This window comes from Apis cerana, linkage group LG5, assembly GCF_029169275.1.
Source record: "Apis cerana isolate GH-2021 linkage group LG5, AcerK_1.0, whole genome shotgun sequence".
Lineage (NCBI taxonomy): Eukaryota > Metazoa > Arthropoda > Insecta > Hymenoptera > Apidae > Apis > Apis cerana.
In genome coordinates this window covers 6,273,229-6,292,083 of record NC_083856.1, presented here as the reverse complement: position 1 = coordinate 6,292,083, position 18,855 = coordinate 6,273,229, and the positions used below count along the sequence as shown (strand labels likewise).

Genomic DNA, 18,855 nt, shown 5'->3' with positions numbered 1-18,855 from the left:
GAGTTCGTTCGTTCTTAGATCGCATTAGTAATCAGAAATTCACAATAGATATTAATTTAAGAAATCACAAATACGATATAGAACAACACCTGGAAACTTAATTTAAAAAATGTGTTTGAGCAATTGTTTCGTAGGATTGAACTCGAATTGCAAGCATCGATATGAGCACGAATAAATTCCAAAAACGATTCTTAGAAAAAAAAAAAAGAAAAAAACACTTCAAAAAGTTTATATTTAGATTTAAATACAATCACACTTGAACGTGTCGAATATAAAAGAATCGTGAACAACAGAAAAGTTTTTAAAGATCGATCGAAAAAAGAGAAATGTATTTAATATTTGTCCACACTCGTCGATCCTTTCGATTCGAGCCAACCCTTCGAAATTCGAATAAACGGACATAAAATACAGATAATCGTCAACACTCGAAGACCAGGCAACCAGTTCAATATTTTCACCAGTTTATTAACCCTCACATTTCCATCCCTCTCTTATTGCCTATTGTTCCGTTGTTTGTTCCGCCAATTGACGAGCCGAAAAAAGCAGGGAGGAGAACTTCGTGTGTTCCAGGCGAAAACGTTCGGGGTAAAAAACTCAGAGGTGTGTACCCAACTCGATATCTCGAATCGATGAAAAATTATAATTTATGATCATTGTGCGGCAACGAAAAGGTTCCGCGTGGGTGTGTGTACAAATATTGTCGTTCATGGATGATACAAAAAGAATCGCGAATCGCATCGAACGACGATTTTTTTTTTTTTTTCATCATCTTCTTCTTCTCCTTCTTCGTTTTATAAAAGGGATGCCGAAAGTAAGAAGCAGGGGATCGAAGGTTCAGAAAAATTGTGCGTTTATTAGAGAAGATGACGCTCGATCAATTTTCATCCTAAAATTCACTTCCTTTCGATCAAATCGGTTCCTTCCCCCGTATATTTTTCACGCGTACCTAACCCTCGCGTCATTCTTTTCTACCCCTCCCCCCCTATTTAAAAGTGTCTTCGTTAATTATATATTTCTCATTGCTTCTTCTATCTCTATTTGTTCTTCTTTTTTTCTTTTTTCTTTTTTTTTTTTTAGTATTTAAGTAAATAATATTTCTTTTACAACTAGAACGGAAAAAATAATAAATTGGATCGTATATAATAGATGTATATAAAAAAAAAAAAGAAGGAAGAAAAGTGTGTCGATAATTATTTTTTCTTTCTTGTCAAATAAAATTTCGATGAGAAAACGACAGTTTTTATGGGACAAGGAGGGATCGGTTTCGTTATTTTCGTTCGATCGATCGAACGAGGGTGGAAAGCAACGAGACGAGGGTTGAAAAGTGTTTCCTTTAGTTAAAGCTCGATCGCGAATGATGTCTTCTCGCATGGAACTGGATACGGAATAACGAATAAAAAAAAAAATCGTTCGATATTTCGTCTCTCTTTCTCACCGTAACGCTCACTCCCTCCCACTCTCTCCCGCCCTTTCTCTCCGCGTGATTCGCACCCTGCACCTCATTTATGATGCCGGGCATATGTAGCACATGTACGTTTTGTGTGATTTCGTATATTTATAATATATATATATATTTTTTTGTTTTGCTTTCCTTTTTTTTATATTCATATATATATATCATGTATATTCATATATTCGCATGTATAATTAGTTTGATCCTCCTCCACCTCCGTCATCGTGTTTACTATCTAGAATATTATCTACAGGGCAGTAGCCAACCGCTGTGACTGACTGTGCGAATTTTAATATTATTTTTCATCGCTTTCTTTTCCTTTTTTTTTTTTTTTTACTTTGTTTCTTCCCTTTTCTTTTTTTTTTTTTTTCCTTCTGCAATCAACTCGCGACGATTTGCCTTTTCCCGAAGAAGCGTCGCCGATCGAAGAATAAAATTTCGAGCGATTTTTCTTTTTTCTTATTATGGCGCAGCCACGTGGCCAGGGACGTAATATATTTCAATCTTATTTTGTAGGGTTGAAGGAGCTGTAAAAAAATTTGTGGAACGAAGAAAATGGTAGTATCAAATAAAAGTCTCGAGATAAAGAAGTGTAGACTCAGATTTTTAATTGTTTTTTTTTCTTTTCTTTTCTTTTTTTTTTTTTAAGCGTTTTCTTTTTTTTTCTTTTTTTTTTTCGTAAGGTCAGGGATGAAACAGTGCGAACACAGAGGAACGTGACTGCAGTTCAGGTGTCCATCGGTTTTATTTACTCGTTGAATGGGTAAAATTGTGCGGTTCACGAGAGATGTGGAACCCTGGTCACGTGTCTGTTCGTGTGCGTGTGTTCGAGCGCGTGTCTCTCGTGCGAGGCACGCATTAAATTCGGTTCGTTTCCGCTTCGCAGTTCCACTCGTTCCTCCGTCTTATATTTTCCTCCATTTCGAGCGCGCTGCTGTGTGAGATCCGTCGAGATGAGATCAACTTTTTCCCCCTACGTTCGACCGTGTAAATGCAATAACAATCTTAACGTCCGCATTAAGTACCACGATAATAACGAATTGCGAGTGTGTAAAAAAAATTTCGATCGTCTACACCGTCGAACGAGTCTCTAACGAAACTTAAACTTTCGCGCCTTAAGAACATAGATGTCGCGACACGCTCGATCTTCTTTGTGCGATTATTTTACAGAAAAAAAAAGAAAGAAAGAAAGAAAGAAAAAGAGGAAAGAGATACATATTGAAAATTAAAATTCATTTTTTACAAAGAAAGAAATCGAATTCCCTCGCGATTAATGGAATTCAAAGAAACGTCACGTGGCGCGACATCTTGTTTTCAGCGCGTGCATCGACAAAATGGCGAACGGCATTCCAAATGATACGAACTCGCGTTTTCCGAATCGAAAACTTTCCCGCTTAGGCCTTTTTCTTTCATCGACGCCATCGTCTCCGAGCGATACTGACTAGACTCACTTTTCCTCCTTCCGTTCGTCGTTTTTTCTTCTTCTTTCTCCTCGTTCCATCTTCTTTTTTTTTCTTGGTCGTCGAGGTAATCGAGGCGTGTTTAACTCGTGGTATATCTCGCTGGCAGTAACTCATGGTGCACGCTGTTTTGGGGACGACGAGCTCCTTCGTTTTATTGGGATGGCGGCCATCTTGGCGAATGATCCACGCGAAATAGAAATTAAAAACGGTGATTCGCATCTAGGAAGATCGTCGAGAATCCCTATCTTATCCACTTTCCTCGCATCTTTTTTTTTCTTTTTTACACAACCAGAGAGAAATATAAAGATATTTTCCACTCGTACGTGATGCGTGGATCGATCGATCGTAATAAATGGCGGTCGATTTGGTTGATCTTTGGCTGAGTTTTGAGCATAACGATGTGCGATCTACAAACCCTTGCGTACGAAGATCTAAGAGATTTTTTACATATTCACTGTCCGCTTATCGAAGATTTCACGTTCGAGTGTGTAAAGCGGAGAAAATTAATGGGACGTCGGAGCGCGAGAGGTCGAATTAATTGAATTTCCGTTGTTAATTGGATTGTCGAGGCGCGTACCCGTCTGGATCGATCTCGAATCGCTAATGCAACGTGATGTATTTAAAGAAACATCGATAAAAAAACGAGGAAGAATATTCGGAGAATTGGTGTCGAGGATGTAGAATGCATTAGCGATTCAAGGTCTAGTACATCGATTTGACAAACAAATTTGTGAACCTGCTTACGTTTTATGTCCTATTATGACGCTATTGCGATGGTAATAAAATACTTCACAACGCCTCCATAATTGAAATATGCTTTAACAACCTTCGATATTTCGCCGAGCTCACGTTTTAAACACAAACGACACATTTTTCAGGCTATCATCTATTTCTCGAACAACGTATCACGAACGAGTATTCCACGAACGAGGCCATCTTCTACGATTCACTCGTTAATAAATTTAATTCAATCTGTTTCGTGGTCCCGTTTCAGAAATCTCGATTGTGACGAAACGAATGAATCGTCCGCGTTACTGTACATTCCCTTGTCACGTTACGAATAAGACCAGCTGAAATAAACGCGTTACTCCTTTCCCTCCGGAAAATACGATCTCTGCCTCCATTTTCAGAGATCCATTTTCGACGTTGGAAAGAGAAAAGAGGTAGTATTTTTCGCAGAGAGTCTGGTTGTGGAATACTACGTTGCGAATACTTTCTCGTGTCGTTCCTCGTTTCCAGATTTTGAACGTACAATAATCGATCGTTACGAATCGTTGATTATTGCTTCCATAGATTTTCGTTTTCTTTTTTTCCCCGCCTTTCTCGAAACGTACAGCGCCCCCTATGCTGCGAGAATTCGGGTCACGATGTACATTTCGCGTGGCAAGAAATTTTCAAACTCGAATTATAAAATTTAAAATTACATTCGCGCAGATTTTTCTTGTCGAGTCGAAGGGTTAAGAAAACAAGGAAGAAGTGTTCTTATTTTAAATGAAATCTAAAAATTTCCCCATCGTGACCCGAAAACTTTACACGATTCGATCTAAACGAATGTCTCCCAGATCTCACGCTCGAGATCTTTCCTTTAATACCCATGAAAGGTGTAGAGCAGAGCGAGAAAGAGAGAAGGGGTGTGAAGCGAAGAGAAACAAAGAGAGATAGAGAGAGAAAGAGAGAGAAAGGAGAAAGCTCGAGCGAGGGGAGAGACAGAGAAGACACGATTGATTCGTTATCGAGCGAGAGGGAGAGAGGGATTGAGTGTATGAGGGAGAGAAAGAGAGAAAGAGATAATCGGCGACGATCAGTCGCGAAAGACTGATGAAGAACTTAGGAACTTCCTTGAAAGATGAACGTCATCCCCGACCGACCCGCGTGTATATGCGTATGTGTGTAACATGTTTCGATTCCTCGATCTATATTCTCGTGTGCCACGCGTGAACGAGCGTGCGTGTGTATACGTGTGCGCGTGTGTGTACATGTGTGTATACGTTGTCACCACATTGTGCAGAAAGGAAGAGAGAATCAATGGATCTAACGCGACGATCCTACGCGATCCATTCTTCTTTTCCTCCTCGTTCCTCCTCCTCCTCCTCCTCCTCTTCCTCCTTCTTCTCCTTCCTTTTTCTTTTCTCTCATTTCGTTCTTCTTCGTTTCTGTCTAGTTACTTTTTTATATTTATTTATTTATTCATTTTTATTTATTTACTTATTTTCTTTTTTTTTTTATTATTCAGTCCATCGTCAAGTTCGTGCACGTTGGCCCCGATGTGGCGTCGCGTGGAAGAGCGAGTCGCGAGCGTTTCGCTTTCGAGAAGCTTTTCTTCTCCCCCTCTGGCCTTCCTTCGATCCTCCCAAAAACATTTCAAGGGAGGGCTCGTTCGAAAGATCTCTACGATCGAGATCTTCACGATGCGTATCCTCTTTCTTCTTTCTTCTTCTTCTTCTTCTCCTTCTTCATCCTCTTCCTCTTCTTTTCCCCCCTTTTCTTTTCTTTTCTTTCTCGTTTCGTTTACACGAGATTCGGGGGAGGGAAGGGGTTCGACGCCTCAGAGACACCGAGAGACACCCAGAGTCGTTCCTCCTCGATCCTTCGGCGCCGATGTCCCCTCCCCCCCCGGCTTTCATCGTCATCGGCCAGCGCTGACAGCGTCGCGGCGTCCCCGATGTCGGCCCGGGTCACCCGCTGGGAGACGGAGGCTGTTGGTCCGCTGCCACCCCATCGTCTTTGTTTTTTTTTGTTTTTTTCTTTTTAGTCGTCGCACGATTACGTGGTGCCCTTCCTCGCCTTCGACTTCCCCTGTTCCTGATTGCCCGCCCCCCCACTACACCCTAGCCTCGCCACCCGCCGATACAATTCGCTGTTCACGAAACGGGGATACGAGTCCCGATGCATCAGGGTGTAGATCTGCAGTTGGGCCTCGTCGAAGGTGTGCGGCGTCGGTTGCACCATGTTGCGGTTCACTATTTCGCGCACCCGCGAGTCCAGGCTCACCTGAAAACGTCGAACGCCAGTTAGAGAGGGTTGGAGCGGTTGGGGTGCAATAATATTGCTCGCGATCATCTCCTCTCCTGGAAAAATTCTTGATTGCGATTGGATTTTCAAATTTTTCCGAACGTGGATGGGGAAAGGAAGGTCGAATAGTTGATTTGCTCTACTTTTTTTTAATGCGTTACGTTTTTGAATATAAAAAAAGTTATAGAATATATATATGAATATTTGTAATAGCTATTGATTTGGTATTTTTATTTTTATCGTGTTAATTGATAATACGTGATTATCTCGATCGACTCGTTGAGTTTAATTTGTAAGCACTCGAAGGATAATATCTTGGTTGGAAAATTTAATTGAAACGGGTAAAAATGTATTGGATTGAAAGAAAAATTGCATGTGCTCTTTTTCTTTTTTTTTTTTTTTCCAATACTTGAAAAAGGATTTAAAAATTACAGATACACGGAAGCCTGCGTGTCAAATAGTTTTCTCAGCTGATGTTGAGAATGTTTAATCCACGATAGCGAGAGCGATAACGATGCAGGCGATCGACCATTTCTTCTACCGAGATACCGGATTTTCCAACAGCATTTTGCAGATTGGAGATTACACGAGCGTTTAACCGACGTTCTCGAGGACGGCAGATGCCTACTCGGTTCTTTCGCCGAAAACAAACACGTTACTATAACAGAAAGGAAGTTTAACTAGCCACGGAGAGAATAGCCTCTAAGACACTCGATAAGAAAATTTCGTCTCGCGTTTTCCTTCGTTTTCGATCCATGATTTATCAAAAATCTGATCAGGAATAATCGTGAATAATACTTAAAAAGGTTTAAAAATATATTAATGATTAGCAAAAATTTGTAAACGATTTATCGAAAAACTTTAAATTTATCTTTTCCGTTAGTTCAGATAAATGAAATCATAAGGTTAAGATTATACAAATAACGTATTGATTTTTAAAATTTTAAACGTAAATTGTCAAAACTTGTCAAAAATTTTCACAAAACGAGAAATTCATCATAAATAAATACTAATACAAATATCAATAAAATGATCAATTTATACAAATAGCCCTGATTGAAAAATTTTCATTTAATCTAATCCAAAAATGACAATATGTAAATCACATAAAAATTATTTTGAGAATCTGACATTTAAAAGGGGAATAATATTCATTCGTATTTCCTATTTTAAACTGCAATTACAACGTTAAAATAACTTAATTTCCAACTACTAAAATGAAATTATATCATCAGTCCCATTTCCTATCAATTACTCAACCCTCCCAAACCATCCCCAATAACCCAATAAACCTTCAACCTTCCCGCTACTTGTCAAAAATTATTTTGACAAATCGATATTTAAGAGGAGGAGTAGCTCTCCACTATTACTTTCATTCGATTCAACATTTTCCATCTTGGTCTATAATTACGAACCCTTCCCTCTCCTCTTCCCTCCCTCTCCAAAAAAAAAAAATATCAAAATACAACCAACCTCTTTCTCCGAGACTGTGGATATGTAACGGTCGTAAATGTATCTCGCGTTCTCCTCGATCTTCTCGGAATTGCTCTCGCGTTTGAGCTGCTCGCAGGCGAGCCAGAACGCTATATTCTCATCGCTGTACTCGCTGAGGAGGAACTCCCTGAAGAACTTGCGGCCCGCCTGGCTCTTCATCAGCTTGTCGAAGGACGAGCCCCACGACCTGATCTCCTCGAGGCTGCACTCCGTGTCGAGGCCCTCGATACCGTTACCCGCGTCGCACAACTCGCTTCCAAAACCGTGCTCCCCGACGCCCGCGTTCCCCTTCTTCTTCCCCTGATCGCCCGCGCCTCCTGCGCCCCCTGTGCTTCCGCCAACCGCCTCCAAACTGTCAATCGTTCCATTATTAATATTATTATTATTATTATTCCTTTCGTCTCGACTCGATTCGATTCGAAGAAATGCGACGAATCGAATCGAATCGAATCGGTGAGAGTTTTCGAGGGTGGAATCTTCCTCAAATTTCAAGGAGGAGATTTTGTTCGAGGGTTCGATATGGGATAGTACGAAGTTTTCGACGAGATGTAATAAGGGATTCGTATGATTTCATTTTCCATTTGTAAACGTAGGATGATATTCGTAGGATAAGAGAGATTCGATCGTTGATCAATCGTCTTTCGTGTCAAATAGAACGATTCGTTAGAAGAAATTAAAATTTTCCTCTCTGATAGATAAAACTTCAAGAGAAAACGTTCGAGCAGAAGAGAAAGAGGCAAGAATAGAAAACTACCCGGTCAAACTTCTCCCTCTCAGTCTCCATCAGGCGTAGAAAACCGCGTCGTGAGAAAAATTCGCGAGAAGGAAAAACGGGGAGCGTACGTTCAACGCGTGGCAGAACCTCGACGAGGAATGAAACGAAATAAATAAGGACGGCTTGTTCGGCGCGGAAGCGACGCCCCGTTTCGCTCGAGTGCGGCGCGACACGATAACGAAGGCCAAACATCGAGTGTATAAACAAACGGTCGGGCAGAGATAGGAGAAACGCACGCGTACACGACAAACGTTTCCCTCCAACGGCGAGATTTCCGCCGTTGGATGATGGACACGTGTTACGCATCCGGCGTGGACGGGGTTCCCAGCCACCCCTAATCCGCCTAATCTATCGACCCATTTGGGCCGGTTATCGGTCGACCGATTTGGAAAAAATTCGACTAATATCGAGGAATCCGTTTTCTTATCGTACGAATACGTTTTTCCCTCGAAAAGTGGATAGGGGGAGGGGAATCGAAAGAAATTGTAGGGTACGTGGTGATACGTGGTTGTAAAAAGGAGGAGCGAGAATGATTTTTTTTTTTTAAGGAAAGAATTAAGAATTAAGATGATGTATATGTTTTTATACGATCTTTTAAATAAATTTAGAAGAGAGAGCCGAGTGTTTTTTAATGGTAATATCTAAGGTTACCTCTTTTAATTTCTGAAATGATTTCCGTGTCTTGGAAATTACAATTTCCCCTCTTGAATTTGGAATAATCAATATTCGAAATTAAAACCTAAAGTTCTCGTTCTTTAAATATGATTTAAATAATACAATACACGATTTGAACACGAAGATTCCAATCTCGAAGATTTCAATATCGATTTCCAGAAATTCGTGATTTGAGAAAAAAAAAAAGAATCCACGATTCGCGAATAAAAAGTAATTCCAAGCTGTCCTCCTTACCATTTATCCCTGCGTGCAGCATGAAACACAGAAAGAGCGTACGTAGGTACGGTTGTTCCACGGTAAAATAGGTCGTAGCTCAGTTTTAAAGACAATGGACTGACGTCGTTTCGCTTATGATTATATATTACGAAACACGGTGATAATGGCTTGTCACGAGGCAGGATACGCGAGTTATCGCAGGACGGTTTCGAGGATCGATTGTCGGTCGCCGCTGTCTCTCTTTTCGCGATAGACGGATGAAAACGTTTCGATCGGCTTCGTCGTTTCGTAGTTGAGAGAGAGAGAGAAAGAGGGAAAGAGAGAGAGAAAGGGAGGGAGGGAGGGAGGGTATTTCAACAGGCGGAGATTTTCCAGTAAATAACTTTTCTTTTTCATTCGCGACTCGAGGTTAGTTCATTGTCTTTAACGAAGTGCTCGGAACGTACCGTTGTTGCAAGAGGAGCAATACATTGTAAGCGTGAATACGTTGAACGCGAAAACGAGATTTGTGGGGTGAATCGAAATTTGAACGGTAAAAATCAGAATTGAAAATTGTTCTGATTGATCTATTCAATTGTTTGCAAATTAAAAACATTTTTTTTTTTAACCTTGACGCAGTATTGTTATTAGAAGGCACTGCTTCGAACTCACCCCTTTATTAAATTAATTATCGTTAGGTCATACGTGCCTCGGCTCGGGTCAGATAACAAACTAAAGCGAACTTGTTACCTATGATACCGATTAAGGGTCGATAATTTTAAACTATGAGCAAAGTCAACAAAGTTAACGAGTAATAAGTTTACGCAAAAAAAAAAAAAAAATTTCTCAGCTCCATAAAAAAAGAAAGAAAGAAAGGAAATACACGTGCCATTCAGAAATTCGAAATTTTAAATTTTGCCGCCAAAATATTATTCGCTCGACACGTACGTACATCTGTGATTTCACAGATCAAATTATTATTCATCTCATCGAAGATGAAGATCATCGATCATCAATTCGTATACATAGTTATATATAGCCGCCACAAATTTCGATCAACGTTCAACGATCAGAGAGAATATAGATAGGAAAATATAGACAGGAACGGTAATACCACGAGCAACTACAACAACAGCACCACCAACAACAGTTTTCCTTCTTCGATCGGCCCATGATCCCCGAGGGCTGGCGTTGCTGTTGCTGCTGCGGCTGCTGCGACGAGGGTGGCGGCTGCTGCTGTTGTTGTTGTTGTTGCTGCTGCTGCTGCTGCTGCTGCGAGGATTGCTGCGAGTTGGCCGAGGAACAGCTCGCCTGGCCTTGGCTCTGGGCGCGCAACCTGCACCCACCGGGGACACCCTCGCCACCCCCTGTCCCGTGGCTAACGCCGATCCCCATTGCAGTTGCACCGATTCCGCTCGACATCTGCAAACGATATCTGCTCTGATCAACTGTCCCCCATCTCTCTCTCTCTCTCTCTCTCTTTCTATCTCTCTCTCTCCATCGCATCGTCCTCGCTAAAAATAAAACGCGCACACCACTGGAGCGAACCGATCACGCGACCTTAACCTTCTTCCGCCGACCGATTCGCGAGAATCGAGAGGGAGGGGTGAGATGAGTCGTGAGATTGGAACAGGGAGGATGACACTTTGGAAATTTTCTTTTTTTTTTTTTTTTTTTTTGTTAAAATTGGAAAATGTCAAACGTCGTTCTCGTGAGGGATTTTAATTCTGTTCGAGAAGAATTTAACGGATTGGAGATGGAGTGGATGATAGTCTTTCAAAATTTTTTTTTTTTCTTTTTCAGTGAAATAAGTCGGAGTATCGATTATTATGCGCGATATTAGCCTTCTTTCGATTCGAGGAAGGAAATTGAGAAGGAATTGAGAAGAAGTAAATTGGCAATTGTAACGAGGGCAGAAGTATGATGCTTTTCTTTTAATTTTTGTTTTAATATTGGAATCTATCTATCGATTGTTTTTGGTTTAAAGATTAATTTGTGGATTTTTTAGAACATTCTTTAGAACAAAAAGGTTACGTTTCTGAAGGAATTTCTAGAGGAATTTGTGATAATTGTTTTTTTAAATTTTGTTCGGGAAATTTTTAGAAGAATCATGATTGAAGAATGAAAAGGAAAATTTAAAATTATAAAGAGAATTGAGAAGTGGAATATTCAGATTCGAGAATTTTTTTAAAAATATCGAATTTGAAAGAAACAATGAAAGAAGAATGGAAGGAATTGTCGGCGTGAATAAAATTAGAAACACTTGGGGTCACTTTGTGGAATTGATTCTGAATTCTTTCGAACATTTCGAATGTTGAAGAAAAATTATAGCGATATTCTTCGAAATTTTCTTTGGAAAATTAAGTTTCGAACACTTGCGAAAAAAAAAGAAATTTAGAAAATATACGATATTCTTCAAAGTTTTCAAAGAAAACTTGGAAAAGCGAGCATAAAATTGAATTAAAAAAGAAGAAAAGGCAAGGAGAATATTAAAAAGAATATTTCTTCGAAAGATTATCAGAAAAATAGAATTATAAATAATGAATTAAAAATATATATACTGAGAACGTTAGTAGATTATAATGTTTTTATCAGGAAAGGAAAGACACGCGATAGGAGATAAAGTGACAAAGGTTGATTCGAAATGTTAATAATAAGCGTGGATTAACTGCGGAAATCTGTAGTTGGGTAGATAGCGACAATCACGTTGTAGATTCTAATTGCTACATTAATGTCAACGTTGTGGGACTTATTCTCCGGAGGATTTTGATTAGGGCAATCCGATTACGGAACGCGAAATTGGCATATATAGAAGTGTCGTCACGACGAAGAAACGAACGACTATAAACGCGTTGAATTAATCGTATCGTGGAGAATAAACGTTTCTCCGTAAACTTTTTCGTTTCTCCTTTTTTTTTTTTTTTTTTTACAAATCTCTCACCCTTCGATCGAAATGAATTTTCGTTCAATCGAAAAATTTGAATTCAAATTAATATAAAGTTCAATTATCGAAGCGATATTCTTATTTCTAAAGAAAAAAAAAAAAGAAAAGATCCTCCATCAAATCTTAAATCTAATCCTTCGTTAAACAATTAAAACAAATTTTCACGACGATCGAAAAATCTAAATTTATAAATCGATGATATAAAATTATATTCGAGATCGAGAATATGATTCTTGTCCTAAAAATTTCTGGAAAAAAAGAGATCCTCTGTTCATTTGGCGATAAAAAAAGCTTTATTAAAATATCGAAACGATCGAAACGGGTGGAATAGATTTTGATTAGTCGGAAAGCGTTTCACGTGATCTCCTTTCTTCGATATTCCGGTTTATGGAGCCGGTAAATTGAAGTGGCTAAAGGGAGGTCATTTCCATCAGAAGATAGTTTTCAATGAGAAAAGAAAAAAGAGAGAGAGAAAGAGAGACTCGTGCGCCTCACGGACAGAGGAATTACACAGAGAAAAATCCAATCTTCCTCTTTCACCGGAGGATATACACTTGAAAAAGCGTCACAAGGATTTGAACACTTGAAAAAACATCGGCTCGTACGCGGAAGTAACGATAAAGTCGTTAAGCTTTAATTGAAACAACCTGACCGTGCTGTAATTGACACATAAGCTTTCAAAAGCCGGCCAATTTGTTTCGATACGATTGTTGCACGGTCAGCTGCACTTATCGATCTCGTGCTCGTGCTTTCCGAAATTGAAAAACGACGACGTTATCCGAATTCGGGATCTCGCGGGGAAAAGCTTTGAGGATATAATAATTGAGCGCTCTGAAAATTTTACGTATTTTAAATTTATCAAAAAATAATCTTCCGATTCTAAAAATTCTCTCTCTGGGAAATGGGAACCTTTTCTAAAAATAACGGAAAGAATTTTCAACGAACGAATGCCAAGAATTTTTTTAGAAAATTCTCAAAGAAAAAAGAATGTAGAAGAATAAAAAAAAAAGTATTCCTCGGACAGGGTTGGGAAAAAATTTTGAAGGCATTCCTACGAAAACGAGTTTCTGTAAAAATTCTAAAGGAGACCTCAAGACGCCTCCGAGATCCGCTCAAAGCGTCTCTAATTTTAAAACACAATTCCTAAACCTGGTCGAGATCGACTCTCGAATGGTCACAATCACCCATCGCGGCGTTTCCTCTATTTCCAATTTCCTTTATTTTTATTTTTATTTTTATGCACGATATAATTATATATATATATATATATCGATCCACGAGTAATTTTGCTACGATAACGAAAGATTTGAGATTTGTTTGTGGCATATTGATTGATAAACAGCAGGCCTTCATTGTGGAACGGGAGAAGATCGAAAAGATCGAATCCACAGACGAAAAAAGGCGTGTCGGTTCGTTGCCATCTAAAAATCTCGATTTTCGAGAGAAAGAGGAAATCGAAGATAATTAAATTTGGAAGTGATTTAGAGAAAAATTGTCAACTCGATGAAACGATAAATGAATCGATAAGTGATCGATTATATAGAATATTAAGAAATTGGGGATATTCGTGATCGATTAGTATAATTGATTAGTGAAAAATTGAGGGAAAAATTTAATTTTAAGATGAATTGAAAGTATTTACGAGGTAAAGAGGATATATTTTTCGAGTGAGAGAATTTAGATTTTAGAAATGCAAAGAAGAACGTTTATCGATGATTTTCTTGGAAATATTTTAAGATGCAATGTGGTGCATTAAAAAGGAATGAAAAATAAAAAAAAAATTATCGCATTCCTTATTTTCTTGCGAATAACAATCATATTAGGTGATTATCGTCAAAAATAGTCTTAAATATAAATAAAATTAAAGTGTTCGACTCACACTCACTTGTTTGAAAAAAAAAATAAAGCGATTCGAGTTTATTTAAAAGGAGACATTCGAGTCACGGAAATTTTAATAAAAAAAAAAATACAAATTCAATGCGAAGACGATAAGATAAAAGTTTCATGAAAGCTTGGTATGAAAAGCATGTCACAGATACGGGATGACTGAGCAATCACCGGCTACTATTGGAACATTGCCCAAAAGTGCATTCGCACAATGTTTACATGCTCTGAAAGATACGAAAACATTTCGACTCGAAAAGATTGCCGCGAAAAGAAGAGACGAAAGAATTTTTCCTCCCATCGAGTGCCACTCTCTATCTTTAAATCTCACATTTTCTAGACATAATTCTTCGAAATCATTCGTACCTGACGATAACGATAAATAAATAAATACATCTTGTTGACGTACGTATCATTATGGTCATCGAGTGATTCGAAACGAATCGAAAACGTTGGCAATCGTCGTGATTGATGAAGAATCGATCCTATTAAAGCACGTGGATTCGTCGGAGCAACGAGATATTGTAAATTTCTTCTCTCCGTAATATTCTATTTCTGACATCCTCGAATCTATATATTTATTTATCGGAGAAATTTCCTTTAAAAAAGAAATTTACCAAAATCGCCGATAGATCCGGCTGACGTTTGTTTCATAATTTTTTCAAATCATTCGAAAGATTTCTCCGATAAAAGATTAATTAAACAACGAAATTCGAGTAACGAAATTTTCGATCCGTGTCGAGGATACCACGGAGAGTTAAGTGTACTTTATCTCAATGCTTAAACCCGTGACCTAGATTCCAATTATTTCCACAACTGGAGACCACTCGCGAGCATTCTCAAATAAATTTCCCTCTACCTCCTTCGAAGCCACAATAGCAATATCCACCAAACTACATTCTCAAACAACGCGATACCCCACCAAGATCCGCGAGAGAACGGATTTCCTGATTTCGACGCGTGCATCAGCCAACGACGATTCATCCAGGCCGAATATAAATCCAGTTTGGATCAACAGGCTCGACACAATCCGCCTAACCTAAATCCTCTCTCTCTCTTTCTCTCTCTCTCTTTCCGATGCTCGACGTTTTCCAGCTGTTATGTGAACCACCATCATCCCTACCAAGAAACCAATCTTCCCGCATTTCTCATCCTTCCAAGTTTTCGCTAGAGATCGACGGATAATCGCTCATCATTTTCTATCGCCAAGCAATAGACAGAAATTCAAGAAAAGGGAGAGAGAAAGAAAGAGAGAGAGAGAGAAAGAAAGAAAGAAAGAAAAAGCACGAAAAAGCAGCAGGAAGAGCGAGAGAGAAAAAAGAGGGAGAGAAAGAGAGAGAGAGAGACGCGAGTCTGGCTCGCATCTCAACCATCGACAGGGCAACTCTCAATCGATATCGCATCGCCTCACCTCTATCATGTTCCATGCGCCCGAAAGCGAGTCCAGCTCGCTTCCCGCGTTCCTGCGATCTCAACCTTAGGGACGTTCGCTCGGCCGAGGCCGCGACCAAAGCACGCGTTAATCCGACCGTGGTCCTCTCCTCTTCGGCTGGCTTCGCCCCGAAGGAGGCGAGACGCGTGGTAATCGACCGTGTTACCCTTATCCCGGTCCACCCGCGGGACTAAGGCCTCTCCGGGCCTCGCCCGAACCCTGCATGCTCCCACCACGCTCCTCACGGCCCCTCGTCGTCGATTATTATGTTATCACTCTCCCCCCCTGCCCACTCTCGCCCCTACCCCTCTTCGCTTTTCACTCTTCCTCGCACGCACTCACGGACGGACACATACGCGCGCAACACCATACACGCACTCGACTGGGGCCGAATTATGCTCGAGGGGCTACAACAGCCGCCCCCTCGAGATACTCCTCTTCGCAGTCTCTTCCTCCTCGCGTCCGTTCCCTTCAGAGACGATGCCCTCGAGGATGTCCTCGGCGAAGACGATGGTGGTGGTGATGGTGGTTGTGCTGGTGGTGGTAGTGGTGGTGGTGGTGGTGGTGGTGGTGGTGGTGGCCTGAACGGTGCTTGAGCAACAACGATCGCTCGAATCGGCGCGCCTCGGTCCACCCACCGGATCGTCCTCGAGCATTATAACAGTACACCACCGCCGGCCATTTCCCGCCCGCTGGCCCCGTCCAGCCGCGCGAGAAACCTCCTCAAAAGGAGAAGATTTTGTAGCCCCCTCCCCACACCTTCTCTCGTCCACCTTTTCTCGAAACTCGATCACCACCGTGGATGGGACACCACGTTCAACGACACCACGACGACGACGACACCCAACCCCATCCAGCGAGCGGAGCAGCTCCGCCGACCGAGGTGGAGAGCAGCAACCGCCGCGGAGGTGGTAGCCGCGGAGCGCGCAGATCGGCTCGGCACACGACGCGAGAAGGGAAGGCGGATGCGCGACGGTCGATCACACGCCGAGGGAAAAGATAGACTCTCAATGGCGTCCCCTATGGGTGGGCTGTGGCGGTCGAGCCGCTAGCCAGCCTCCGCTTAACTTGATCCTGTCCCATGAGGATTTCGTTCCTGTCCATCGACGAACCTCTTCCTCTCTCTTCCTCTCTCTCTCTCTCTTTCTCTTCCTCTGCGCGTGAACCAGGCCAACGTCTCTCTTCTTTTCCAAGTCGTCGTTGGTTCGATGGAGAAAGTTTCGTCGGAGAGCGATATTATATATGTATATATATATATATACGTCGATGGGTGTATATACACGGGATGGATGAACGAGCTTTCCGTTATTCCCCGGGTCAGTCAGTTCCTCCTCCCAGTTACGGCCACGATCCGACGAGGAGTTATGGCGATTATTGGGAGGCGAGGCCAGCAACACGTAAAGAGAGGCAAGGATGAGGTGAGCGAGTGTTCACCGCTGGTCGCGCTCTGAGCCGCTCGTCGCCTCTTTCTATCGGTGGACGTGGTTCGTGGTCGCGGCGCGAGGTACGTTCGGGCTGTTGCTCGCGTGGGCGGCCAGAACACGGCGCTGTTCTCGCTACGTCGTCCGCTACGTTGACGGAGTATAAATAGGTTTCGTGGCTGCGTTTGAAGGTGGCTGCGTGCAGGGCGCTGGCGCGGCCAGCAGCTAGAAGAGCGCCACCGCCGCCGCCTCTGCCTGCCGTCCTCTCTCCGTTCCCGTCGCGACGCCGCTGCCTCGCCGGTTCTCGTCACACGACGACGACGCCGCCGCCACCACCGCCGCCGCCGCCGCCGCAGCCGCCGCCACTCTCGCTCTTCCACGGATCCCCGTGCGCTCTGTGCCTCTGTTGCTCGATCACCGTGTCCCCGTTCGCGGCACCCGACGTCCAAACGGAGAGGAGAGGGTTAAAGCCGCGCGGTGAAAGCCTCCAAGAGCCTGGTCCGTGCCGGCCGCTCAAAGGGCGGCGGAAGCTAGGAGCAACGAGCGGAAGCGAGGGGAGAAGAGAGGCGGGATAACGTGCGCGGGGGGAGGGAGGGACGACGGCGAGAATCGGACGGAAGAGGGAAACGGGAAGGCATCGCCCGAACGCACTCACCGTTCTCTCAATAAAATAATAATAATAATAATGATGATGATAACCACGCGTTGTTTTCTAGAGGAGCCGCGTACGAATCGGGCTGATCGTTTCGTTTCGTCTCGTCTCGGACGAACCAAAGGACTGGGTTACACGGAGAGAACGAGGGAAACGGATAGAATTAGCGAGAGAGAGAGAGAGAGAGGAGGGAGAGGAAGGCAGACAGAGAGAGAGGAGAGAGAGAGAGAAAGAGAGTCGGTGCGCGCTGGTTATTGATTGGCAGAAGTCGAGACCAGAGGGAGAGACGAGCCCACGGCGCTGTCACGTTGGATACCGACCAGCTAACCTGCTAACGTTCCAACCTCTCGAGGATCCTCCTCGTTTCACACCACGGAATATAAACCGGAACGAATTCCCTTTCGAATCCGAATTCCCTCTCTCCCCGATGATCCGCGATAAGTTTGTTCGACCGGTCGAATCGATTGGCGGCTAACGGGCGACTCGACCAACGATGTCACTGAACCCTTGCACGCGTGTTCTGTTCATTGATACCGCTCGTGCGAAACTAGACGGAAAACAGACACTCGAGAAGACCCCCACGAGATAACGTCCCACTCGCGGGAGAGTCAATGTGGACGAGCCGAGGGGACGAGGAGGAAACGAAGGTGTGAGGAAAAAAGAAAAGAAAAAGAAAAAGAAAAAGAAAAAGAAAAAGGGAGAAAACAGGAGGGGGCGATCGAGTTCTTTCGAGTTTCTTTCGAGGATGGGGGTGTAGGCCAAGGGTGGTTACACTACGTAGTAGCCACCGCACAGCGTTTCGTCAGCCCGAGGCACGGGACACTTTTTACGCTCTGCACTTTCGCACACGCACACACGCACACATACACACACTCACGCACACAGAGAAACACTCTGCTTCCTTCCAGCCTCTCTCTTCCTTCCGCTGTCGTCTCTCTTCGTTCCCTTCCCCTCTCTCCCTCAACCCCTCCTCCCCTCCCTGTTCGTCTCTGTCCCACTCAACGACCCGTCTTTCACCCTAAAGTGTTCGTTTCCACCGTGCAGCGGCGGTGGAAAACGTTCGAGGCGTATCTCACGGCGCGTATGTATCCGACGACGCGATTGCCCTCTTCCTTCTCTCCACCACCACTACCGCTACCACCACTACTACCCTCGGCAGTTCTCGCACATGTAGAGAACCACGCATACACGCGCAAACACGTATACACACACGGACGCGTGGACGGAGATCGGCCAGAGAGCCACGCACGGCTATATACGCCCTCGTTTCTCACCCCCACGATCGGGCCGGGTCTCTGGCGGAGGTCTACGCGAGAGAGCGGCCCTCGACTTTGTCCCTTTCCCTTCTCACGCGCTTGTTTGAACGGGTTCCTCGCGGCCAATATGGCGGATGACGCGATGCGTTTGGCCACCACTGCCGTTGCCTCCGTCCTCGACGGTCTCAGCGACGCTGAC

At 42.9% G+C, this 18,855-nt stretch overlaps 1 protein-coding gene across 2 annotated transcripts; it reads right to left on the bottom strand.

Moving 5' to 3' along the window:
* Positions 1 to 444: 444 nt before the first annotated feature.
* Positions 445 to 18,775, bottom strand: LOC107997469 (regulator of G-protein signaling 17). 2 transcript variants are annotated; one of them, XM_062074679.1, is made up of 4 exons: positions 15,307 to 18,775; positions 10,182 to 10,489; positions 7,402 to 7,774; positions 445 to 5,907 (listed from the first exon to the last, which is right to left on the bottom strand). In XM_062074679.1, the coding sequence occupies exons 1-4, from the start codon at positions 15,313 to 15,315 to the stop codon at positions 5,680 to 5,682; spliced, it is 918 nt and encodes a 305-aa protein (XP_061930663.1). In that variant the 5' UTR covers positions 15,316 to 18,775; the 3' UTR covers positions 445 to 5,679. The 2 variants fall into 2 exon arrangements, with proteins under 2 accessions (XP_061930663.1, XP_061930664.1); XM_062074680.1 differs by having other exon boundaries at positions 10,185 to 10,489.
* Positions 18,776 to 18,855: the final 80 nt, after the last annotated feature.

Excerpts from the sequence above, each read along its gene's own strand:
- LOC107997469 (XM_062074679.1), bottom strand. Across the intron at positions 7,775-10,181 it reads TGTTGTTGTAGTTGCTCGTG|TTTGGAGGCGGTTGGCGGAA; the intron begins GTATTACCGTTC and ends AACGATTGACAG. Across the intron at positions 5,908-7,401 it reads CCACAGTCTCGGAGAAAGAG|GTGAGCCTGGACTCGCGGGT; the intron begins GTTGGTTGTATT and ends CGACGTTTTCAG.